This window comes from Mustela erminea, chromosome 8, assembly GCF_009829155.1.
Source record: "Mustela erminea isolate mMusErm1 chromosome 8, mMusErm1.Pri, whole genome shotgun sequence".
Lineage (NCBI taxonomy): Eukaryota > Metazoa > Chordata > Mammalia > Carnivora > Mustelidae > Mustela > Mustela erminea.
This window is the reverse complement of record NC_045621.1, coordinates 76,488,642-76,514,928: the sequence shown is the minus strand read 5'-3', so window position 1 is coordinate 76,514,928 and position 26,287 is coordinate 76,488,642. Positions and strand designations below refer to the sequence as shown.

At 36.2% G+C, this 26,287-nt stretch overlaps 1 protein-coding gene across 4 annotated transcripts in view; it reads right to left on the bottom strand.

Annotated features, from left to right (window-relative positions):
- The window catches only part of ITPRID2 (ITPR interacting domain containing 2), a 38,650-nt gene extending 12,624 nt beyond the window's left edge, over positions 1-26,026 (bottom strand). For all 4 annotated transcript variants that reach the window (XM_032356129.1, XM_032356133.1, XM_032356130.1 and 1 more), the window contains exons 1-11: positions 25,699-26,026; positions 25,292-25,337; positions 22,291-22,340; positions 21,415-21,471; positions 18,798-18,837; positions 18,613-18,711; positions 17,238-17,446; positions 15,616-16,316; positions 9,347-9,419; positions 4,851-4,939; positions 2,261-3,472 (exon numbers count right to left, since the gene is read on the bottom strand). In XM_032356129.1, the coding sequence (XP_032212020.1) occupies positions 2,261-3,472; positions 4,851-4,939; positions 9,347-9,419; positions 15,616-16,316; positions 17,238-17,446; positions 18,613-18,711; positions 18,798-18,837; positions 21,415-21,471; positions 22,291-22,340; positions 25,292-25,337; positions 25,699-25,909 (2,787 nt within the window). In that variant the 5' untranslated portion in view covers positions 25,910-26,026. The remainder of the gene's footprint in view (positions 1-2,260; positions 3,473-4,850; positions 4,940-9,346; positions 9,420-15,615; positions 16,317-17,237; positions 17,447-18,612; positions 18,712-18,797; positions 18,838-21,414; positions 21,472-22,290; positions 22,341-25,291; positions 25,338-25,698) is intronic.
- Positions 26,027-26,287: the final 261 nt, after the last annotated feature.

The window sequence follows — 26,287 nt, the reverse complement described above, 5'->3', positions numbered from 1 at the left end:
AGTAAACAGCACTTGATCATGCAAAGAAAGGCAAGGACGGGGCATTCTAGGTTCAAAAACAAAAACAAAAATAAAAACAGTGGCATTCGTAAAAACAGACACCTTGGAATGCACACCTATTTGGAAGCCTGCACGCAGTCCAACACTGCTGGCGGGCACACACACACACAAAGAATTAGACTGGAGAGATAAGCAGAGACCAAAGCCTCTGTCTCCTGGGTGGGGAGTGAGGGGTGGTAAGAAGATTAATTAGCTGAGTTGCTGATAGGACATCCGAGAGGAGATGACCACATGCAGAGCAGAGTAACAAGCTGCTCTAGAAAGGTGCTCCATTAGGGTGTAGGCTGACAGAGCCCTGTTTCACATAATTATAGCTGAAAGGCTGGCTCTCTCACTCACAGATAAAACTAACTAAGATTTATAAGAAGGAAGAATACCCACATTCTAGTTAGACCGGAAATCATTTGGAGACAGTTGTCATGAGGATAAAATCTATATTTAAAAGAAGGTGTACTTGGGGCACCTGTGTGGCTCAGTGAGTTAAATGTCAGGCTCTTCGTTTCAGCTTAGGTCATGATCTCAGGGGCCTGAGATCAAGCCCCACATTGGGCTCCATGCTCCAGAGTCTGCTTGGGATTCTCTCCTCCTTCCTCCTCCCTCCCCTTCTGCCACTCCCCTCATGCGCTCTCTCTAACTCTGAAAAATAAGTAAATAAAATATTTAAAAGAAGTTATACTTTACTGCATAACTTAAGAAGCTGCAACTTAAGGTACCTGGGTGGCTCAATCAGTTAAGTGTCTGATCCTAAGGTCCCAGGATCAAGCCCCTCGTCAGGCTCCCTGCTCAATAGGGAGCCTGCTTCTCCTTCACCCTCTGACCCTCACCTCCACTCATGCTCTTTCTCTCTGAAGTAAATAAAATCTTAGAGAAAAAAAATTGCAACTTTTGGAGAGCCTGGGTGGCTCAGTCGGTTAAGAGTTTGACTTTTGATGTCGGCTCAGACTGTGATCTCACAGCCGTAAGATCGAGCCCTGCATCAGGCTCTGTGCTGTGTGGAGTCTGCCTATTATTATCTCTCCACTTCTCCTTCTGCCCTCTCTTCCCTCCCTAAAATAAAATTAAATAAATAAATAAATAAAATATATACTCCTCTCCCTCTCTCTCTCTTTTTTTTTTAAAGATTTATTTATTCATTTGGCAGAGAGAAAGAGATCACAAGCAGGCAGAGAGGCAGGCAGAAAGAGAGGGGGAAGCAGGCTCCCCACTGAGCAGAGAGCCCCGATCGCAGGACCCTGAGATCACGACCAGAGCCGAAGGCAGAGGCTTTAACCCACTGAGCCACCCAGGCTCCCCTCCTCTTCCTCTCTTAAAAAAAAAGTTGCAACTTTCATTTTTACTTTCCTAGTGGCTTCCTATTTTGTCATCATAAAAGATCTATTACATATATTCTAAGCCTGTCTCCTAGCTGAACGCTGGGATCATTACATTACACTGTCATTTCCATTTCTTCAACTGTCTAAACACAAGTAGCTTGGAGAGAGATTTAGAAAGGAAATGTGAAATGCAAACCTAAAGACAATTTAGTTATTTTCAAAGCTTTTTTGGGGAATTATTTCCAGCCTACTTAACATATCTGAGAGTAATAATTTTAAAAATGACAAGACACACAGACTATTTTTATTCAAATTCACACTTTACCTGGTTTTTTCTTTTCTGGGGTAGTTCCAGTCTCTGAAACCAGTGGAAGCAGACTCATTCTGTGCCAGGAGACCCAGCACCAGGAGTCAGGAGATGGAGGGAAAAGTTTAGTCAGAGAGCTAGGAGCAGAACCAGGAGAACGCACTGCGACACAGAAGCCGAGGGGAGGGAAGCTTAGAAAGGAAAAAAGCGGTAAACATAGTCAAATGGCAGAGAAAAGAAGAGAAAGTATTTGAGAGTGAAGATTTTTTATTAATAGGGACAACCTGCCTAAGAAAAAGACCACGGAGAAGAGGCTACAGAAGGGAGGCTACCCAATGAGCAAAATCTCTTCCCTAGAAGGGAGGGAGATTATGAACAGAGAAATCAACCTTGTTCAGGACTAATTACAGCTTCTCCCTTGATACAGGAGGGCAGAGTATAGGAGGGCGGCAGGTACATGTAAGTCTGGGTATGTAAGAAAATGAAGCTGAAGTGGATCAGGCCTCATGAGACCTAGCTTCTCAGTGAATTAAGAGGTGTTCAAATCAATGAAAGAAAAAAAAGATATTTTTTCTCATACCTGTGAAAGATTCTGCAGTGAGTTTCTAATATCATGCAATACTCTTCGCAACTGCATCTCGATGGCAGAAGGAGGGTTCGCAGAGCACGCTCGGTAAGGGTAGGCAGCATGTCTATGTGAGTTAGGACATCCAAAAGGGGCACTGAAGGCACTACAAGTGGTGCCTGTTATGTTGGGAACACTGTGAGTGCTCAGAGTTCTCATGTGCTCACACAGGGGCCTGTCCTGCCACTCAGAGTGGACAGAGTGAAGAGAACAGGTGGACTGAGATACAGGTGCTGGAGCATACAGTGAACAGGTAGGAGTCCTTCGATGATGGCATTCTGCTGACCGGTTCACCTCGCTCTGAGGAGCTTCTTCTTTCTTCACGGATGACGGAGAGATGAAAATAGTGGATTTAACTGAAGATGGACCATCATGTTCAATCACCTCTTTCCCTAATTCCTGTTCCTCTTCAGGTGTGTACTTATAGGTGAAGGAAGGTGGACTGCATCTGGTTTCCTTTCCTGGGGACAACCGGACATTGACAGAGGATACAACTCTTACTGGGCTCAATAAGGTGGTTGGTAAAGACTGAGACCTTCTTAGAGGATAGCCAGCTTTTGCAAATAAGTACCTCTGTTTTAAGAGATCTTTTGATTTTATCAAGCTACGTCCTACTCTTTGGTGAGACAGACTGCAAACCTTCATTTGAGCTCTTTGCAAAGCTGTATTAACTCTGTCCACAGAAGATGGAGGCCCAGTTGTGTTTTCAGAGCTCTTCTCACTGCATCCAGCTTCAATAGAAGCCAGTGATTTCAGAATATGGTGTGTGGTATAGTGGGCAAATTCGTATTCACTGCTTTTATCCACATCACTTTCAGCACTTGCTTCCCTCAGCAGGTCCACTGGCTGTGCTGGAGAAAAATCCTCTCTCATTTCACTAATTTCAGTAAAGTGACCTCCTGTGCTGCACATGGATTGTGTGTTTCCTACATTCTCCACAGTCTCACTTTGGCGGAAATCCTCGCTATCTGACCTTTTCTTTTCGGCAGCTATTGCTGCCTTCTCTCTTCCCTTTTGAAGAGGGATGAGCGACTCCTCCTCTGATTCATTAAAATAAGGCTGGTCTTGTGCCGATGGTGTGACAAGGTCTTCACCAAATGATGTGACTGTTGTCTCACTATCACAACTATCAGCGCTACTCCCCATGGCTTGCAAAGACTCGGGAACCTGTGAAAGGAAAACAGGTAGGAAGATGGATAATTCAAATAGGAAGTATCATTAACAAAACACCAAACTGATGTGATACTTTTGTACCTTCACGATCTCCCACCTCAGTTAAGGTCCTGGTACTACTAAAAACTGTTTTTCACTGACTCTAATTGGCAGCCCCTCCACTTTTCCACAAAGATTATTCCAGAATTTTACTATTTTCCTTAGCTCCCCTTTTCAGCACCCATTTCCCTTTCTTCCAAGATATGACACTGAATCACTGAAAAGATGGACAAATGTTTCTTAATTTTCTTCCCCAACACCTACAAAAGTTCCCATACCTCTCCCCAGCATTCCTTCCTTTCTGTTCTGGAAGAAAACTATCCTTTTTTTCAAAGTTAATTCTCCAGTTTATGCATCCCATCACATCCTCTCCAGGACTAGTATCACGTCACAATTTCATCCCAGATTTTTCAGCATCAGACTGCCCTATTAGAGCTCTCTCCCTTGGCCAGACAACTTCCCTGAGTCATTGTCATATGAGAAAGACACAAAGACCTATCATCTTTATTTGAAAAAGGAGTCAACATTTGTATCTCCTCTTATCATTGATTTAATCTCCATTCATGCTCCTCCTCATTACTCCCTCAGAACCACTCACTCAACCACTAACTTTCCAAAAAGCCAAATTCTTATCTTGCTCATGTCCACGGATCTCCTTTAAAGAAAAGGCTCTTCAACTTCCAGTTCTTCTGCTCACTGGATTATTCTTTCTGAGTCTCTTTCTCTTGTCCATGTACCCCACCCAGTATTAGGTTCCCAGAGTCTCTTTTGGGTCATCTTTTTCTCCTACTCCACATTTCTTTAAAATTTGGTTATAGATATTTTAAACACTTTCAAGATACTTCTGTACATTTGCATACAAGGGTTCCATATACTATACACAAATTATAAACTCTTTAAGGATAAAGATGTGCCTATTGTGTGGGTTATCTAACATTCTAGCATCAGAGTCATATAATATTCAGCAAGCTATGTAACATAGTTACTGTTAGTTATTAAATAAAACAATTATGGTAAAATATGGAAACAATTATGGGAAAACAGAAGAAAAATACCAAACAGAATAATGATCAAAATAACCTCTATTTACTGAAAGCCCAAAAATAAAGGAGAAGCTCTCTTTATTTGTAAATGTTCAGTCAGAGAGAGATGTATAATTAGTGAAAACTAAAACTTGTAGTCAAATGCTTGGATAACATCCACATCCTGGCATTTTTTATTCTGTAATTTGAAAAATAAACACTGGACAGATGAGGTCTTAAAATATATAGTTACTGAAAAATCACACGAATATGAAGTTAATCACAGTGCCTACTACAATAGAAATTTTTACCTGAAGATGATTAAGGGAGAGGCAGTCTGTCGAATCTTCAGCAAAACCACTGCTATCAGAGTGCTGACTTGCAGTACGTAATAGATGATCTACCGAAAGAAATGTAGTTAGGTGAAACTGCTAAATATGACTGCACTGACAAGAAAATAAATATTACAGATATATGATTCCTAACAGGTACATATATTGGTTCCCTCTTAGAAAAATATGCATCCTAATACAAGATGTGGCTTCAAAGCACAGGAGGTTAACTAGAATTCATCCCCAAACAGAATCAGATCTATCAAAAATTCTCAGCATTTAGTTGCTAATTAAGTTCAGTGTTAATGTATTTTGATAAATCCAATTAATGTCTTATCTTTGGAGGACAACTGGCTGAAATGAAGAATCATGTTAAAAAAAATAGAAATCCCGAAGTAAATATGTAAAGTATTAGTAGATATGTAAAGATATTTAGCATTATCTTAGTAGATATGTAAAGATATTTAGCAGATGCAATTAGAAGTTTAAATGTAGTGTGTAAAAAGTTCGATTATTTTCCTAATAAGAAAATGAGACTATAACTAAGGTGGCAATAAATTAAAGAATTTGCATGCCAGAGTACTTAAATGTTTCTGATACTTCAAATGATGCAAACATTTTAAAGTCATGATAATCAATGATTTCCTAACAATTGCATGAAATTCAAATACATTCAACTAGTACATAATACTGTTACTTTTATTTAAAAAACTGTCTGGTTTTTGGCCTGAAAATTCTAATTCTTGGTTAGGATAACCTAAAAACACTTTATAAAGTAAAAAGGCCAAACAGGCACAGCAAGAATGATCACATGCCCATCCACACTCTAAGTGGAGGACGACTTTACAGCTATTACATTTCCTAGGAAAGAAGCTTCATGAGAAAGTCAAGTTCTGTAAGCACCAAGCTAAATAAAATGTTTACCAAATCCACATTCAAGATTTGAATGATAGAACCTGATAATACATTTGAATAAAATCCAAAATCAATTAAAATTCACTAGACTTTGAAAAATATCCCACTGTAGCCTCAGGTCCAATGTAGAGCATCACAGAATAGCATAATTTTTTTCTCATCATAATTTAGAATAATTCTGTAGTTGTTTTTAAGTTAACAAAACTGCATAATGAGATTTAAGAAACTAATCCATACCTTTGGTAAGTCTAGGTAAACTGGAACAATTGTGAAATGGAACTGGAATAAGCTGTTACCATGGGTACTAATTATGCATTATATCAACTGAGAGAATGATTAACATCGTACATCAGAGCAGTTATCACCATAATTACATGTTTGCTTGTCTTTTTTTTTTTTAGACTATGAGTCTTCTGAAGACAGAAACCTCATTTACTCTATTTTGTATCCTAGTACCTAGAACAACGGAACAATAAAAATGTTTGCTGAATAAATCAATGATAACTTTCCCCTCAAAGCAACAATAAAATTAAGCAGTGGCTTAAAGGATTTAGAAGTGAAACTGGCTATCTGGTTGGGCAAAGGGCAATTGCTGGAGGGTCTGGGGAAGCCGGAGTGACCAACACCACTCAAGGTTCTCTCTGCTGAGATTTGCTTTATCTGTAGCAGTGTACAGTCTGTGTTGAGTTCGCCTCTGTGGTTAGCCTTGAGTTCACACACACTAGGTCAGACTGTAGACTATTTGGGCTTCAGAGCGGGTGTTGGGCAGTGGAAAGAACAAGGAGGCCTGGGTTCAAGTTCCTACTTTATCACAATAAGCAGTATCTTCTCTCTGCCACCAAACAGAATAATTCTTCTATCTCTCACAGGGTTACTTTAGGAACTAAATAGGGTATAAGTGAAACTGTTCTGTAAACTGCAAATCACAATCTATGTTCTTTAGTCACACATTTCACAAAAAAACACAGATCTCCACAGAAAAAGGTGGAATTAAAAACGGTCAGACCGGGGCACCTGGGTAGCTCAGTGGGTTAAAGCCTCTGCATTTAGCTCAGGTCATGATCCCAGGGTCCTGGAATCGAGCCCCGCATCGGGCTCTCTGCTCGGCGGGGAGCCTGCTTCCCTTCCTCTCTCTCTGCCTGCCTCTCTGCCTAGTTGTGATCTCTGTCTGTCAAATAAATAAATAAAATCTTTAAAAAAAAAAAAAAGTTAGACCTCTGTGATAGCTGAAAAGGTTACATATTATTTCTAATTAAAAACCAGGCTCAGGTCATGATCCCGGCGTCCTGGGATCGAGTCCCACATCGGGCTCCTTGCTTGGCGGGGAGCCTGCTTCTCCCTCTGCCTCTGCCTGCCACTCTGTCTGCCTGTGCTTGCTCTCGCTTCTCTCTCTATGACAAATAAATAAAATAAAATCTTTTAAAAAAAAAAAAAAAACCAGGAAGTTAGAGCAAAACATTAAAGTGAGAACAAAACCAAACCTAGAATTTGTATTTGTCTAATATCATAAAGACACAAACAGCACACTTATATACTCTATATAGGATTAAAGAAAATTTGTATATCCTGAATAAGGAAAATGATTGCTCTCAATATAGCTTACTGAATGTCAGTTGTGACAAAAGCTGAGTCACTAAACCTCTCTAGGCTTCAGAATTTTTTTTTAAGAGATAGACGGGAGAAGGGGGGTGGGATGCAGAACAGAGGGAGAGGGAGAGAGAATCCTAAGCAGGCTCCATACCCAGCTTAGAGTTCAATATGGGGCTCAATCTCACCACCCTGAGATCATAACCTGAGCTGAAATCAAGAGTCAGATGCTTAACTGACTGAGCCACCCAGGCACCCATAGGCTTCATCCTAGGACTGGGTATGAGATTAAAATTACTGTAACTTCAAAAGTCCTAGGACTAAAGTGCAAAGTATTTTTATGCATGTAATATATTCATTTTTATTAAACTTGTGAAATGCATATTTTACTAGTGATTCTAATTCTGTAATTATAACCTACGATACTTTCATTATCACATTATCAAAATTTGATAGGCTATATTAAAAAATGATGAAAACACTATATTGCTCCCTCTCCCTCTCATGCATGTACAAAACCACTGTACTCTTGATTTATAAAAATGTGATCCATAAAAATGTCAACATTTTTACTTGTACCACCAGAGATCTCTTCTTATTGGTTAGAGGGAGAAACTCAGATGTGAATGAATACAAACCATGTTCTGTCTTTGCTACCACAAGGATCTTGATCTTGAAAGATCCTGAAGTACTTACACATACTGTTTTTAATCCCCTTTTTTGATGCAGGGCAAGCTATTTTTTCCAACATATTCCATGTCAACCTAACTAAAGGAATAATTTCTTGATGGCTCTGAACCATGCCTTATAGCTCAGAGACACATGCATATATTTATGGACTTAAAAGGGGGAGGAAAATTAAACAGGAAAAGTTCTTTTTGTGTCTGACCAGAACTATAGTGACCTATCTTGTTTCTTAGTATCACAATGCAATACAACAAAAACTATATGCAAATTGTCTCTTACAAAGTCATTTTAGAGATCAGAAGAGAATAAACATGCAATTTCCTATTCTAGGAACATACATATGAATCCTAGTTTAAAAAAAAAACAGGGTGGTTCAGCATGTGTAAGCTTTAAAAATAAACAGTCCTACCTTCAGTGGTCACTTTAACTTCCTTACTTCTCTCTCCTTTTCTCTAAATCTCAAATGCTTTGTGACTTTAAACATCAGACATGTTTTTCTTGTTGCAAATTAAAAGTGAAAGAAATGGATTCAAAGGTTTTGGTCAATAATTAATAATTCGAGAGAAGAACAGTATCTAGAGCCACTCACCTTTGATCCATAGTTTGAATTTAACTTAACTAGCGTTAACCAGTACTGAGGGATTGGTATTTTTTGCTAGAGGCATATTCATGTATATACTTAGCAGACATGTTTAAATAATGAAAAGCAGAGGTGGATAATACAAGTGTGTATTCTGGGGTACCTGGATGACTCAGTCAGTTAAGCGTCCAAATACTGATTTCGGTTCAGATCATGATCTCAGGGTTGAGATCAGGCCTGCCTCAGATTCCACACCAGGCATGGAGCCTGCTGAAGATTCTCTCTCTCTCTCCCTCTGCCCCTCCCCACCTCACTTGCACAGGCATGCCCCCAAAAATAAATAAATAAAATCCTTAAAATAAAAAATACAAATATGTATTTCAATCATAACCATGTAAAAAGTAGGCCTCTATCTGTTGCTCTATCACTTCCCATCCAGCCCATATACAGAGCTAAAAAATAATTAAGAGTACAAAGAATGGCATTTCAGGATAGGCAAACTAAAATTATATTATATGCACACAAAAGTCTTCAAGAGGGTACAAAAAAATTCTATAACCAAAGTATAATTGAGAATGCATTCCTGTGTTCTTAACCTTCATTTTACACTCACAGGTACTCAAACACTGATAGATAAACCCCTTTTCCAAATCAATTAATGACACTGGTCATGGGTTTGGGAACTAGTGGATATTAGTCTACTTACCTCTTTTTGACTTTGTGAGACCTAGCTGGTAAGCAGCCGGAATGTGAGGAGCTTCTCCCTCTGTACTTTGAACCTAAAGAATGGTTTTAAGTAGTTAAAACTTTAAAAATCTATAGCAAAGAAAACTATTTCTTGATAATTATTTATTAAACAAATCAACATAAATAAAAGTAGGAACCAAAGCTTTATATTTAAAAAATGCAAAGCATCTTATCTCAAAATTGTGAGAATGCCCCACGTCTTTATTTTATGACCTATTTTCCAGTTAACAATAGGACTACAATTTGTAGCTAGCAATGAGAAGTGAATGCATGTATAAAAACTTCTTCATTTAAAAAAAAAAGCTGCTATTAAATGAAAAATAGATCCCTAAGAAAAACATTCTATAAATGTTAAAATTCCAAATGTAAGGCCAATCCCAGGATAAATGTCAGGACTTTGCAGGAGATCACGACTGATACACAACTGAGGCAATTACAAGTCTTGCATCTTTAAAAAATTGTGTTATCATGCTCCCATTACAAAATTTTATAAAACCCCACAAATTTTGAGTGTCTCAAAAACCATACTTATATATAGACTGCTCTGTCCTAACATAAGAGGTCTTTAAAGATGTAACTTGGGAGTTGTAAATAGAAAACATGTTTTGTCACAGAACTAAAATGTTGAAAGATCTTAACCATAAATCCTCCCTGAAACCTATATTCAGAGAAGTTATCAAACACAAAAAAGTTATTTTTTTATGATATTCCCCCCAACACACCTGCACAACTACATACACACCTGCACAACTACATACTTTAGGAATTTTCAGATTCTTTATTCACCACACCCATCCCATTCCCCAAATACTCTAATATAACTAACTCTATATTGAGATTAAACATTTGGGGAGGGAAAGACACTAGTACCTAACACTGCTCAGTAATGATTAGTACTTAAAATAACTAACAGCATCCTAGAAAAGTAGGCAAACTAGCCAAACAGGGTTTTCCACCTTGAACAAATGAGAAAGCAATTAGCAAACGGGTTTTAGGTAGAACCCTGGTAGTTTTGAGCTATGAATCCATCCATGAATAAGAAATATCCCATAGGAATGACAGTGGAATGACAAACATGAAAAAAATCTCAAAGGGTAAAGATATTATTACCTAATTTAAAAACTGCTCTGATTTGTGGTATATTTGTCTATACAGTTTCGCGAATCCAAGATTTACGAATCTTTGGAGAACTAAAACACACTGGTCATTTAAAATCACCACCTATAAATTATTATATATAATAGTTTCTACCCTCTTTGTTATTACTGAAAAATTATATATATATTTTTCAAAGCAGCAAACAAAAATTCAACAGGAAAACTATTGTTATGTGTGCAAGGAAACAAAATGCATTTTCTTTTTATATTCGACAGAAAGGCTATTATTAGTCTTTATTTAGGCCTACCATACTTCAAAGAGTTTTTTGTTAAAGTAAGAATCAAACAGACTAAAAAAGTATAACAGAAATCAAATGCCTCTTTAATTATACTCTAGGAATCTCTGTTTAGGCAGGGCATTATGACACACCAAAACTATATTCTCTAATTTTTAAATGTAGAATTATCATATATTCCACTCCTTAGATTTATAAAATTAGTCACAAAATAACATGACTTTAATGAATATATATCTTCAATATATATTGAAGATAGTATATTGAAGATATACTATCTTTCACGATGCTACTCTATGGCAAAACAAAACAAAAATAAACTACAAAAACTACAAACTCTATAGTTAGTTCAAAGAAAAGGACCCTTAAAGAAAAGCTGAGAGGATCAGATTTTACTAATAAAATTACTAATGTCAGGATTCTTCTTCCCACTTAATAAAATCATTAATCACTTGTTGAAGACCGAAAATGAAATGACATGCTAGTGGTAACAGTTAAATTTCATAGCTTAGTATGTGTTATTACCTGTCACAGTTGTGTGAAGGAAAGCAGTCAAATTGGAGACAGAGTACAGCACAGAAAATTATGAAGCAAATAAAACCTGGATTTATTTATGTGGCAGGATACTCAACAGTTTCAAATCCTCAGTTCTCATCACTTGCTACAGATTGCCTTTCATTAAATTAACTCTAGCTAAATATTGATAACTGAATTGAGTAATGGAAAACAGGTGTGCAACTACACAATTTCCTTTGGTCTCTGGGTAAGTTGAAAACATTCCATAATAAAAATTACAAAACAACAACAACAACAACAAAGAAACAAACAAACAAACAAAAACAACAAACAAACAAAAAAACCCCACCACCCTAAACCAAATGAAAAATCACTTGGTCTCAGTGTTTTGAAATTTAAAACTGTATGAAAATAGCTTTAAAGTAACCCTATATTTTCATTATTTCATTTTTAAAAACGTTTTAATAAAACATTTATTAAAACTGTATCTTTGTGAATCAATGTCCTGCTACCACAGCAGGCACCTACTTTGGTCGTTTTTTTTGTTGTTGTTGCTTTTTTAACATGTCACATTTATCCTAAAACACATTTTCCAGGCACAACACTATTGTGCCGTGTTCTATAAAGCAGCAATACATGGAATGTTCTAATTCAAATAACCCTTCCTCTAAAGTTTAAAGAGATAATGTATAGCAGTTTTTTAAAAAAAGAAAATCAAAACTGGAGTTTTAGAAATTCTAATTTTTAAGGACATCTCAAAAAATTCAAATGAAAGCATTATTTTTCTAAAGAAGTAGTATGGAGCTGTACACTAAATGACTTGAGTTCTTGTCCAGTGCTTACACTGTCAGCCAGCCTGACCTTTACCAAGTGGTATGGTGTAGTCAAATGTAGCAAGTTTATACAAAGATCTGAATTCGAGTCTTATTCATGGCACTTGCTGGCCAAGTGGCTTCCCTAGTTTATTATTCTGCATTTGTTGCAAATTTTTATTTTAAAAAAACCTTTCAGGTTTTACTTACAAGGTTTAGTTTCTACTATCAGGTAAATGCTTATATAACAAAAGTTAATTTAAGTCTTTTAGATAAATGTCAAATAAAATTTGGTGGTTAATTGGACTTCAAAAAAACAGACACGGGTACATGTATCGTGTTAGAGTTCATATCTTATTGCATTCTGTTCTATCTAAGACACAAGGCTTGTCTTCAAAACAGTCAAATTTGAAAGGCTAAAGGAACAACTTAACTATCTGTTAAGTATCTGACTGATTTCAGATTATTTTAACTCAGGCCAATAAATAAAACAAAAAAGAATTCTAAAACCCAATGACGAAAAAATAAGGAGATATAGTAGATCAACAATCAGGAGAGAGACAGAATTAGAAACACTAAAACTTCAGTAGCTTAAAAAATTATACACACTTCAGGTAACAGTATCTCTATTTGAATATAAATTTGTAGAGTAAGACAAAGAACAACCCATTTACAGAAATAAACAGTTAAAAGTTCTCTTTCTTCTAATATTAAAGTATGAGAAATTTTTCCTTGACACCTAAAAAATGAACAATTGCTTATTAAGTAGGATCATTTTGGTTTAACTGTGGATCCTTCATACTACAAATCTATGGCTCTAGACTGTTACCATGATGTACTTAATAAAAATGAGCTATTTTGAGAGGAAACAAGAATCATCTAGGAAAGTTATTAAGAATTAGAAAACTCGAGAGCAGGGTTTTACGACTTTTAGACACACTGAAAATTACAAATAGTTTACAAAACATTTTTTTTTTATAAGGCAAACTAACTTCTAATTGAAAATAGTCTCTGGCCTTTTATGTATTTTTTCTTAATGTGAGAAATAATCACTCTCACTCTCCAAGAACTGAGTCAGTCTTGTCATCTATTTAATTCCCCTTACATTGAAGTATTTCCTGTCTTCACTCCTGGTGACTGTCAGAGCTTACCTTTGCCTCAGAGGGATGGATGCACAGAGTCAGGTCTGCAACATTTTCTCCCACCTAGCTACCCAAAGCAGCTGGGATTCAACTGATCTGTTTGAGAACTGGTTTACTGAGACAGAAAGGGAGTGTCCTCTAACTTACATTTATTTGCTGTTTTTACAGGAAGAAAGTTCCCAATAGGAATAAAACCTCAAGGGAAAGGAGTTTAAAAGAAAAACAGCAACAACCTACTTTGAATGGGATCTAAAAGTTTGCTTCAGTAAGATTGTTCTCTTCATTTGTCAGTATAATTCAAGTCACACTTGGGAGAAGAGGAAATTAAAGAAACACATTATTTCCTTTCTTTATCCATTGTTCTACAAGCTCTCTTTAAAGTTCCCAACGGGATAAAAACACAGTTCTAGGAGGTTTTTATCCATATTTAAAATACATCTGAAGAACAAGGATTTGTTATCCTCAAAATTCCCCATATTTACAATTCAGTCATGGTTGATCATATCCATATATTCTTTTTTTGAAAACAAAAACCTTATATTATTCTTCAACCACCAATGCCTGTAATTTTGTATTTAAAAAAAAAAAAAAAAAAGTTCACTTCCAAGTGACATTACCATCTTCATTAATTGCTTTTGCCAGCAGAGGGAGCAAAAAACCCCCCATAAAACCCCCCCACATTAAACCATTAAATGTTAACCTGCCACCAAAGCAGATCTAGTACTTTACAAATGTTTTAAAGACCTTTGTGTATGCTAGCAATAATTTTTAAAATATATAGCTTAAAATTCAGGAACTCTAGGAATTAAAAAGCAAGTTAAAAAGTGTCTTCTCATCAGGTCATCTCCATTAGATTTGCAAATATCTAACATAATTTGCTTAAATTTTCATACTCTGCTATTAAATTAAAACACAGAAACCCACTGACATATCTGTCATAGAAAAGGGTCCTTAATGAAAGGCAAATAGTTACACTTTAATTATTAATGGTAGGACAAGTGTGGACCAAAACAAAGTCAAAAGGAATCAAATAGTAAAAAAGAACAAAAAGAGGTTTTTTATGAAGTAGTCATCTTATGAACTCATTATAATGAGAAATACATAAGAAATTAAATAGGAGAACTATAAAGGATATATGAAGAAATAAGGGGAAAAGATGCTCACAAATAATGTAAACTATTTCAAAGGACTGCTCCTCTCCCTTTTCATTTTTTAGTTAGAATTAAAATACTAAAAGATAAACTCAAAGACATTCAAAAAAAGATAAATAGCTATAAAAACAATACAAATTTTGCAATAAATAAAAAAATCTTCACTAATGTGAGAGATACATACTCAACAAAAGGACATTTATGAGCAGAATCAATTATCTCATTTTTCAACTCCCTAAAATAATGGCATGTGATTCTAAAATTACTGGGAGTTACCACGATATAACTAATGCCATTCTGCAATAATGTTGCCCCTTATGTAACTTTCAGCCATACTCTTCAGCAGTATATGTGTGCCTCAGTTTCCTCATGTGTAATATAAGACCAGCACTGCCTACCTCACAGACTTAAGAGAAAAGTACTTCAAGGATCTGGTATAGTGCCTGCCACAACATAGGTCTTGATAAACTTCAGTTTCCTGTCTCAAACTATACAGTGCCAATTTTAAGTATTAGCTCTGACCATTCAAAAGTAGTTTTAGTTGACCTCATCAAATGAATCTCTATCTTAACCAATCTGTAATTTATGTAAATGCAGTAATATCTCTAGGTAGGAAAAAAAAAAATAACCAAACATTGGTCTTCTAGGCTTGCAGAAATTATATTCAATGGTGTTTCAAACCATCTTCCTTGAGGTTCCCTCTCCTCCCGTTCAGAAACATACCATCTTTGGGTTCTTCCCAGTCCCATGCCAAAAACCTATCTTTCTCAAAGCCTTATTCACACTTATCCTTTCCAGTAAGATACTTTGAGAAAAGCGTGCCTAAAGGCACATAGAAATTTAGTAGCAAAAAAAGAACTCAAACTTCTCTTTTATTTCAGAGGCTGTTTTTAACTATTATGCAATACTGATTTTAATTTAAATATACTCTCTCATGGCATCAAACGGAGAACGGGGGTTAAAGTTCAGGTATCATCATGAATAACAGAGGACCTAGAGGAGCTGATGAACTGTCACATTACCCTGGCAATGCATAATCCTGTGACCAATTCTTGGTTCTTGAAACATAGAACTAAAACTTGAGAAGTCAAAATTAGGATGATTTTCTTCTCGTATAAATCTACTAGCTATCTTTTTGTTTTATAAACATATTTTTGGCATTTTTTTTTTTCCTAACTCATTATTTGAAACAGGCCTCAGTAATATTTACCTACCTCTTCCATTTCAAAGGAGTCCTTTTGCTGTGCCATTATATTTCTTATGGATGGGATCGTAAGAGGTGCACATGGCTCCTTCTCAGGTGTGGACACATGGGCGCTTTTCACCTCGTTGCCATTTTCTGGCTCACTGTGCCTGGACATGTTGAAATTGTTACCTAAGTCAGATTCTACAATACCAGATTCCTCACCCAGTTTATTCGCATGACTTTGAATTTCTTCACTTAGTTCACCTTCAGTTTTTTGGTTAAAATTCCTATTTGCTTCATCACAAAGTCTATCAACATCAGCATTCTCCATAACAGCTGCTGAACTACCTGATACTTCTTCTGTAACTGTAGCCAACATAGAAGATGAGTCTTTCTTCTTTACAACTTTTTGAGACTTTTGATCATTTTTATTGCCACTTTCTTCCATCACTGAAACATTCGGGATCTTTCCTTTTTCGATTGTTGGGGAAGGACTACTACCTTCTCCTTTTTCTGTTTTATCAACACATAAATTTAGTTTTGATAGTGTTTTCATTAAACGATTTGCAGTGTTACTTCGGGTTAAAGGTGGAGGTGAGTCTGTCTCCTTGTTAGAAGTCACTGAAGACATACTCCCAATTCTCTGGAGGGGAGTCCCAGAGACTTGAGAATATAAAGAAGAAAAGGCATTGGCCACAGTAGTAAGCACTTCAATTTGACGAAAACGACCTACAAAAAGGAAACAACATTAATTATATATATATATTTATCTGTTTATATATGTATACATATATATGTATACACTACTAATATGTATATGTATACATATTACTACTTTCCAGAATGCCAATAATTGAACTTAGACCACAAAGATCTGGTTATAAAACCAGAACTTTTTCCCTTATCTAACATTTTTAAAAGTTCTCTACATTTACTGGGAGAGGGAGGAAGATTTTTCACTGTAAGCACTAGAATTTATGTTTTAAGAATTTATTTAAGAATTTATGTTTTATGACTTAAAACCAGAAAGAAAAACAAAGTATGACAACTCTGAATAAAACAGAAAGGACCAGCTATTGATCAACAGCTATGATTCTATTTTTATGTCTTTGACTCCATTAAGACTCTTCCAAATGTTCTTTCAAGAAAATGTACATAAGTGTGCATTTTATACCTAATTGTTGGGAAGGGAGTAGGTAGGATTGGATTTATAAACCTCTTAAAGCTGTTCCAAGGACCACCTAGGATCCCGTTTTTTGGAACTTCTATGCAACAGAGAAAAATAAGATTAATATAAATAAAAATTGGCAAATTAGCCATGTTATTTTAGATATATAGAAAAGCACCTAAATTTCACTGACTTTATTTAATAGTAACAAGACTCTCCCCTACTTCTTCCCTTTTTGAACATCAGCAATCTGGAGGTAAGTTTAAGATAAGTACAAGGTTCTACTGTCAGTTATAGTAACACTTAAGAACGAGAAGAGGAGAAAGTTAACTTCTATAAACAGAAAACTAAAAATTCAGAATAAGTAAAATAGCTATAGTATTAATTTCAATATTTAAATTTCCAGTGTTATTCCTAAAAATTAATAAGGTTTTAAAAAATAAGACCATCTCACTCTGTATGCTAATATTTAAAAACCTTACTTGTTAAAGCATAATTTGGGTTTTCTACTTCCATCCGTTGCATTTGAGCACTCAAAAATACTTTAATATCTATCCCTCTGGCAAATGATGATGAATTAAAAAATCTGGAAGGAATTTTAGAAGCAATATCTGGTTCATCTCGTCCAAATCCAAGATTATAAAGAATTTCTTCAGGATCTTCCTCATAAAGTTCCAACAATTCTGAAACACTACAAAAAAAAAAAAAAAAGAAAAAAGGAAAAGAAACATCAAGATATAAAATAAGTTTATAGTCCACATCACATTATAAAAAAGAGCTTCTGCTCTTTACGCCAATATTTATTTCAGCATCTTTGTATACTGTGTACTAAATGTGATATAACTCTTAAAAAGAGTCCATTCTTTCAAACTGTTAGGACTGGGAAAAAGAGCTAGTTCCTGATCAGATACTCAGCAAGACTCCCAAAATAATTCCTCACCTTATTTTTTTTGTCATTTTAAAAGAGTCCCAGTAAAGCAGCTAAAACAATTAGAGGACAGCTGAGAGAGAATAAGGAATAAACAGACAAAAGAAATGAAAAGGGAAAACACACTGGGAAGGTGGTAGCACAGAACATTCTGCAGAATTTGAGCTTTTCTGCTATCTTTGGCTGTCACTGAAGATGCAATATAGGTAACAAGCTGAACTCAGAAAGGGAGGGAGGGGCCTACATTCAAATTTTCTCTAACCACTTTCACTCAGGAAGTAGGAGGAGTAAGGAAGGTATGGAGAGAATGGGTTATTCAAAAGGTAAGTTCTTGCTCTGATTCTATAGAGAATTAAACATTTCTTATCTCTTCTTCATAGCAGTGATAATCCACCTTAGGAGATTTACTGAGGAAAATGTTAGAGATGAAACTTGAACTGAAGAAAATTTCAATTTGTTTCAGAGAAAATGCTCAGATTCCAATACAATAATCTGCGTAACAATTTAAACTGGTCCCATAGGCCCATGTACTTGCCTATTTTAATATATATTTTGAAGAACTTTGATTTAATATGTTGAAGATAAGTCTATGCTTAAATATCAAACTTTATATTAGAAAGGTTTGATTTTTTTATGTTCGAGTGACTCAAGACCCTAAAAAAAATGGAGAATTTTGGAAGAAGTTATTCCACTATGGACTTCCTCTTTCAAGTTGTTGATAAGGCTCAAAATATTCATTATAACAAGAATTCCAGCAGCATTTGCTGCTTTTTCTTTAATCTTAACTTTAAAAAAAAAAAAAAAGCAATGAATGCAACATTTTGGATTCTTTTTGATTTCATACTATCAAGCCGGATGCAAACTAAAAAAGTGGTAAGAATAGGTCATCTATAACACAATATAACTAGTATAATTTCAGAATAAGTTACCTTGAAACTGTCCCACTACTTTTCCCAGATCCAGTGGAATTCATACTTCTTCCTTTCTGATGAAACTGCAGTCTTCTCTCTTTGGCCAAGATATTATTGCTATAAACAAAATTAGACTATATAAAACCTTATTTTCATAAATGTTCTTCATTTTTGAAAAGAGAACAAACAGCACAGCTACGTACCAGTTTTCAATTTGAGTATCTGTTTCATGGAGGTGGTTGGCTACAGGTAAAAGAACAGATGCAGACCAGAATTGTTAGTAGGACAGTAACTGTGATATAGTCAACAAGAAAGATTAGCCAAATATTACAGTTAAATGCCTACCATCCCAAACTCTTGTCTTGGTTCATTAAATCTGAATCATTAAAAGTCTCACACAGATCAACACAAACAGAACCAGTAACTTCAGGAAATTGTTTTAATTTGTTAGCACTGTGTAAAACAACTCCCTTAACTAAATGTTTAAAATAAAAGACATATAGATAACCAATTAAATTTCTTTAATAGTTTGAAATAAATAAGATACATAGCATCTGCAGTAAATGTGGTTCTAATTAATATATTTAAAAGCTGTTATAAAGGAGACTTTAAGAGCAAAAACATGATTTAGCATTATTTAAGTGTGGCAACAGTATACATAAATTTCCACTGTGCTTTTTTTTTTTAATATTTTATTTATTTATTTGACAGAGAGACAGAGAGAGAGGGAACACAAGCAGGGGGAGTGGGAGAGGGAGAAGCAGGCTTCCCGCCCAGCAAGGAGCCCGATGTGGGACTGGATCCCAGGACCCTGGGATCATGACCTGAGCCAAAGGCAGCGGTTTAATGACTGAGCCACCCAGGTACTCCATCCACTGCTCTTTAAAAGGCTAAAAATTCATCCCAGTTACAACCAATTTTTTATGTATCTACTTTGAAAATTTATATTCATTTCAAAATAAGTTTTCTTAAGAAGTTACTTTTTAGTTTTATCCTAGACTTAAACAGATAAATATTGTTAATGTTAAGTTTAAAGTGAGTTAAATTGCCTGCATTTAACTTTTATAGACAAATACAAAGAATGGGAATAATTACAAACATATCTATTTCAGTATGCCAGATTTCTTTTTTTTTACTTCTGATCTGCAAAGCCATGGTAATTTTTTATATTTCTTTGTACATTCACTCAGGAAGGTGCCTAACATATCGTATTCAATAAATATTTACTGAAAGAATGAAAATAGTCTTGATATAATTTTCAGTATTACAACATAATATTTCCATTCTTCTCTGGAACTTCCTTTTAGGTTTTGGTGTCCAATAAACTCAATCAATATGGATAAACAGGCAGAACAGAAATAATTCCTAGGGCAGTGAAAATACACACATGATATAATAATAGATAACATGTCATTATACATTTGTCTAAACCACAGAACATACATGACCAAGAGTGAATCCCAGTGAAAACTATGGACTTCAGGTAATGATGATGCCTCATTACAGGTTCATCAATTGTAACAAATGTACCACTCTGGTGGGAGAAGCTGATAATGGGGGAGGCCATGCATATATTTAGGAAGGAAGTACAGGAGAAATCTCTATACCTCCAGCTCAATTTTGTGAATTTAAACCTATTTTTTAAAAAAATAAAGTCTAAAAAAATTCCATACTGTGAAATTAAGTCAGATGTGAAAAGTGCTATTTTACAGTAACACTGAAATGCATTTTAATAAGGGGCTGACAATATGCTCACTGTACTAATTAGTAAGCAGTAAGTTTAACCTCTTAACAGAGTTTATTCCTTGAAAGCACATTAACTGAAATAATAAAACCTAATATATTCACATATTCTAGAGGTGAAGATTAGAAGTTTCTAAATAAGTAATCTACCATACAGACTGATTCAAAACAGCAAAAGATCAAGGATATTACATTCAATGGATAAATTTACTAGTCATCATTATAATTTAAGAGATTTACATTTTAAGTCTTTTATAATTTGAAAAGATTTAATAACATTTTTATTTTAATTATTTCATTTAAAAAGATTTAATAAAATCCTCAATTCTTTTTTATAAAAAGCACACATTCATAACCCAGATACACAGGTACCAATAATCTTCCAATACCAGTAAAATAACAAAATAATAAAAATGTTTAATTCTACATTGTGGAAAACTTTACTATGAATCTACTGGACTAAATAATAACATCAGTGAAAATTTAAACATGGCACAGTGCACTTTTAAAATATTAATGCAGTCTGAAATAGACATCAGCATAATGATTTCTAATTAAATTCTAATAACTCTATTTTGTTTTTGTCCTTTAGTGCTCTAAAAATCTGGAAAAGGAGAAAGGGGAAAAGATAGGAAACACTTGAATACAAAGAGAAAGACAGGCCACAGCTGTAAGCCTGACATAAGGCTACCTCATACTAAAAATAAGCTTCAATTTAGTCTTCTCATGTATAAATATTTAAGTTTCCTTCCTTCTGGTAGGGCAATTCTTCCCTCAGTTCTATGACCATTGTTTGCCCCCAAACAGTTCCTTTAACCAATTAAGTCCAAGGAAGACAAGAACACTTCACAGTGGTTTTCAAGGCCATTTCTACAAGCATCCTACAAGCTCTAACTAGATTATTAACATATAAAGGCTCTGTAAAATGTGTCTGAGCCATTTTCAAGACCTTTAACTTTGGCTCTGAGAACTATACACCTGAAAGCACTTGTTTTTTTGACTTTTTGGTTTTTTTGTTTGTTTGTTTGTTTTAATTTTAAACCTGTATGAAAAGACAGTACTTCCAAACAAATGTACCTTCAGCTCCCAAAGATAAATCATCTTCAAAACTGCCTCCATTTCTCACAAGTACACCTGAAAGAAACATTAGAAGACTCATCCTGGTGTTCTGTTCTTCTAGATCCCCACATGAAATCATAGTTTTAGCTAAAGCAAATTGACCAAGCAAAAAAATAAGATACAATAAAGTATTTCAAACCTGAATGTACTCATCATTCTGATTATATCATTTCAAAAATCAAGTATAAGTTTTACTCTATCGCAAACAAACCATGATTTGCAGCCACGTAAAGTTGTTAAAAGCCCCCATATAGGCTATCTTATACTTACTATGTCTTTGAAGATATTCATTTAGCTAACATCTTATCCAAGAGTTTCATGGAAAATCAGATCCTGGAGCAATCATTTCTTTTACCTCCCTTAACAGTCAGGAACTCAAGCTAGACTTTTCTAATACTATAAATGTTTTTTACATGCCTTGCCACTACCTGCACATTCTTGTTGTACTTTGAACTTTAGAATTCTGTCTTGCACAGGTGGTAAAATTTCAGGTGTGGCAATTTCAGTTAATGTAAGCAAAGAAATGCTGCACTAAAGCTGACCCAGTTCACTTACTATTTTTCTTATATTTCCATACCATATTTCTACATTTCACCAGTCTTCATAGTATCTAACTAGACAAAAATATGAGTTTCACCACTGTGGAAATTCAATAATTTGTTTAAACTATCCACTGTTTATGGTTTACAACAAAGTTTCTTTCTTTTGGCTTTTCTCTCAGAATGGCATAGTTATAAAGTGAACATTACTTTTATATTTTATATATGTATACATTCACTCAAATAAAGTAGGGCTCTCATAAAGAGCATATTTAGAAAGGCAACTTTCTCTTACCCTTGAGCGTATTACTGCTTTGTTCATCCAGTGAGGCTCCCAAAGGGGTACTGAAACCACATAAACATATAAACCTTAGTCTTAAAAAGCTATCTGGAGAGTTGTCACTGCACAATTTTACACTTAAAGGATCATAGCCAAGCAAGCTTCTAATCACAGTTTAACTCTCCTCCCCAAACACAAAAGGAATGCAAGTGTATTACATAAGTAATATCCTACTAACTAAGCAAACACCTATCCTCAAGTCAGTTCACCAGGAATGATTTAATCACAAATTTGATCTGCCAACAGTTAAGAGCAAGAACTATAATTACAAATGATACGAATTAGCATTTTCTTTACAAAAACAGAAAAAAAGAATGTCAGCAGGCATTAAGAAAATGTCTGCTCCCTTCAATCCTTTCCCTAGAAACAAGAAACAGAATTAAAAGAAAACAAATCTTTACTTTCATAAAATTTAAAAGTCAGAGTCTAGTTAGAGATAAGGCTCAACATTTTTTTTTAAAACATCATCGGTTAAACCTATCACCAGCATTTTAGAACATTGCTCAGTGCATCCCTTACTCCAACTATCTTTTTTGGTCTAAATGAAGAAGTTTAAGATTTTTTTTTTCTGTTTTTAAACTATGAAATATACATAAATTCATTTAACTCTAAAAACTAAAAAGTCGGCTTGAGAATCAACCTTAGAAGCAGCCATTACTAAAATTCTTTCACATTCTTTCTGTTCAAACACAGATAACTTAGAAATCTTTTTTTAATGTGAAATGAAATGAAAATGAAAATGTTTTTCATTTCTTTCCCAAAACTAAATTATATTAAGAAACTTGTTTTATTTTGAAAGTTCTGTTTTGTGATTTGAAGCTTTCATCAGTAACAGTTTATACCTGTTAAAAATTCACAATCAGGTATGGGACCATAAAAATATCAGTCTCAAAAAATATTACTGAAATGACAATTTTAATGTTAAAACTTTCTGTAAGCAAATATACAAGCAGTGGCAGTTCTTTGAAAATTAGTGCTTTTGAAATGTAAAAGAAACACAGCTACCATAAAGACAATTAAAAATTTTGAGCCAAGTTTTTTCATATATTTTAATAAAACTGGAATTTATGCCTTTATAAAGTCCTTCTTCTTGCCTGGGCCAGTTCCTTAGGACAAAACACTATATTACTCCTTCTGCAGATTTCTCTACAGGTGGGTGCAGTAAGAGAAAATGGCAAATAAAGAGACTATAACTGCCATTCTCCTTCCGAAACAAGTTTCTCACTCTTAAAACTGCTCTCTGAAAAACTATCCTTTCTTCCAAGAAATTTATTTCCACTTAGTCAAAAAAATGATTATCAAAATAAAGATCCCCCTTTAGAGAATGACAAATGGTATCTTTATTCAGGACATGGACAATAAGAAAAAAAAAAGTAAGAATGTATCAAGGGGGAAAAGGTAGCTTTAGATCACTTATAATGTATAAAGTAGGTAGTTGCCTAACTCTGAAAAGGATCTTAAACTTACAGAAAAAAAAAAAAAAAAACTAGAGTTGGATATATCCTAGTAGTCCAATCTGTGATAATATAGCTAACATTACAAGACAATTTATTCTAGCTTTCCCAGGTACAAATGAATGCCCCTTTTGTACAAAATAGGCTCAACTGTAAGGAATACGAAGGAAATCTACACAGGAAACCTATGAGGGAAGGAGCAGCAAATGACAGAATCTGCCTACATAAAATTAGCAACAGAACTTTTGGAATTTTCAGAGATGGTTTGTCTGATGAACATTTATCCTGCATTTATCTTACAACATAAATGTATTGTTCACTTGATATGATCGCATATAATCTTAATTCCTATACATCAAAAAATAAACACAATGTGATTTTTCTCTTGCTGTTAAACATTATTTTTGATTCATCTTTAGAGAAAAGGTCCATATACTTCTTCATATCTTGAAGGGTCTAAGACACCCCCAATAAAGGTTAAGGAGTTTTGTACTGAAAAGTGCTTTTTAATTCATAAAATTACTCAAAAATCCAGGTAACTCATCAAAACAGGACATCAATGGAGTAGTGGCCAATATTTTATCTGTGTTTAGGGAAGAAAAATAAGTTGGCATATATAAAAATCACCTCTCTTTCTTCCAAAATACATTTCCCTAGCTCTGTAGGTACCTGAACGAAAGATTAAGAAAAGCCCAAAATAAGATGGCAAATATATGCAGAAACAAACACCTTAACTGAATTAAAAAGTAACATTCTTCGTATGAGATTTTACAAATAAGAAACTGGAAAAAAAATTAAAATATAAAACAAGCTCTTTTTTACTGTAGTAAGATTTACTTGCAATATAATTCATCTCCTCTTGTACTTTATCAAAAATTTGTACCAGTTGCCAAAGCATGTAGTTAGATTTATGCCATTTGAATGCCTTCAAAGCTCTATTTCCCCTCATGCATTCCAGTGCCATTTAACAAATACACATCCAAGGAGTAAACTTCAAGAACAAAGCTAGCTGGTTTTATAGCTGTCCAAATAGAATTAAGGCACAAAAGTAAAATCAAAGCCCAGTTCGTGTTGTTAAGTAAATTAAATTCATCTAAAACACATTTGAAAGGGAAATAATTCCATGACAGATAAACAGATGTCAAAACAAAGGCAAAATAAAATACTGTGTGAAATGTGAAAATCCTTTCGAATAAAAACAAGGCAAGAATAATAACACTGCATGATTATTTGTTTCAGGTCTCTGATCTCTGATGCTAACATCATGCACAGGGGCTGAAGTCCTAACAACTGTAAAGTCAACACTGTCACCAAATAATCAGCGGTCACAGCACTCCATTTCTAATCTTTTGGAGGAGGAAACTATCCGCCAGCTCACTTTCCGGCCTATAGCTCGCAACGGCCACGGGACCCACAGCCGCTGCGGCCCTAGTGACTCCGCGGGGGAGTGCCATCTCCGCGGATCTCCCCCTGAGACGCGAGCCGCGAAAGCGAACACTCACCGGCAGTCCTTGAGCCATATCGCAATCTTCTCGTTGGGCACGTTTCCTGCGGGGCAGAGTGAGGGGACAGCTCGTTACCAACCCCAGGGGTACTCCCACCGCGGGGTCAACCTGGACACTCCCATGTAGGAAAATCTACTGGGGGTAAATGCAGCCTCAGCAACACGTCTTAGTGTCCATCTGAAGGGAAACGAGATGGCACCGGGGTGTCTGTATTGACTGCGGAGACGTCCCGCCAAGCGCACGCATTTAAAGGTCCAATGTGTCCCCTCTCCCCCGGCTTCTCAAGCTCTGGAGGATCTTCAGAACTCACAGCAGTCGCCCAAGGCGCACGAGACTTTCCCCCGCCCGCCAGCCTGCACCTCCCGGAGTCCTCCGCCCGCCGGGGCTCGGCCGGGTGCACAGACCTCTTCCCGCCGCCGCCGGCAGCTTCGCGCCCGGGAGGTCCTCCTCGTCGTCCTCGTCCTCGTCCTGCGTCGTCGCTTCTGTGGACAGGTCCTCCGTTTCCGACGCCTGCCAGGAACCGCGGCACTTGGCCCAGGCCTTCCTCCTGCGACTCGCCACTTGCCACTCCAGTTCCTCCTCCGCCTCCGCCGACGCCACCAGAGGCCGGTCCATGGCCGCACCGGGGGCTCCGCTGCCGGAGCCTGAGTGAGACACGGCGGCGGCGGGGACCCCCCGCCCCTGCTGTCAGCGCCCAGCCGGGCTGGGGGCCCCGGGAAGCGGTAGCGGGCGCGGGAGGGGGCGGAGGAGGAGGAGAAGGAGGAGGAGGAGGAGAAGGAGGAGGAGGGGACGGGAGGGAGGGAGGGAAGGAAAGGGAGGGAGGGGGCAGAGGGCCGGCGCTTCACATGTAGCCGGCGCGGCGCGGCGCGGGAGCGCGAGTGGCCCGAGCGAGCGCGGCTGAGAACGAGCGCCGGCCGGCCCGCCCGGGTCCCGCTCCCCGCCCCCAAGGCCCCCGCCTCCCGCCTCCTCCCAACAAGCCAGGGGCCGGGTCTG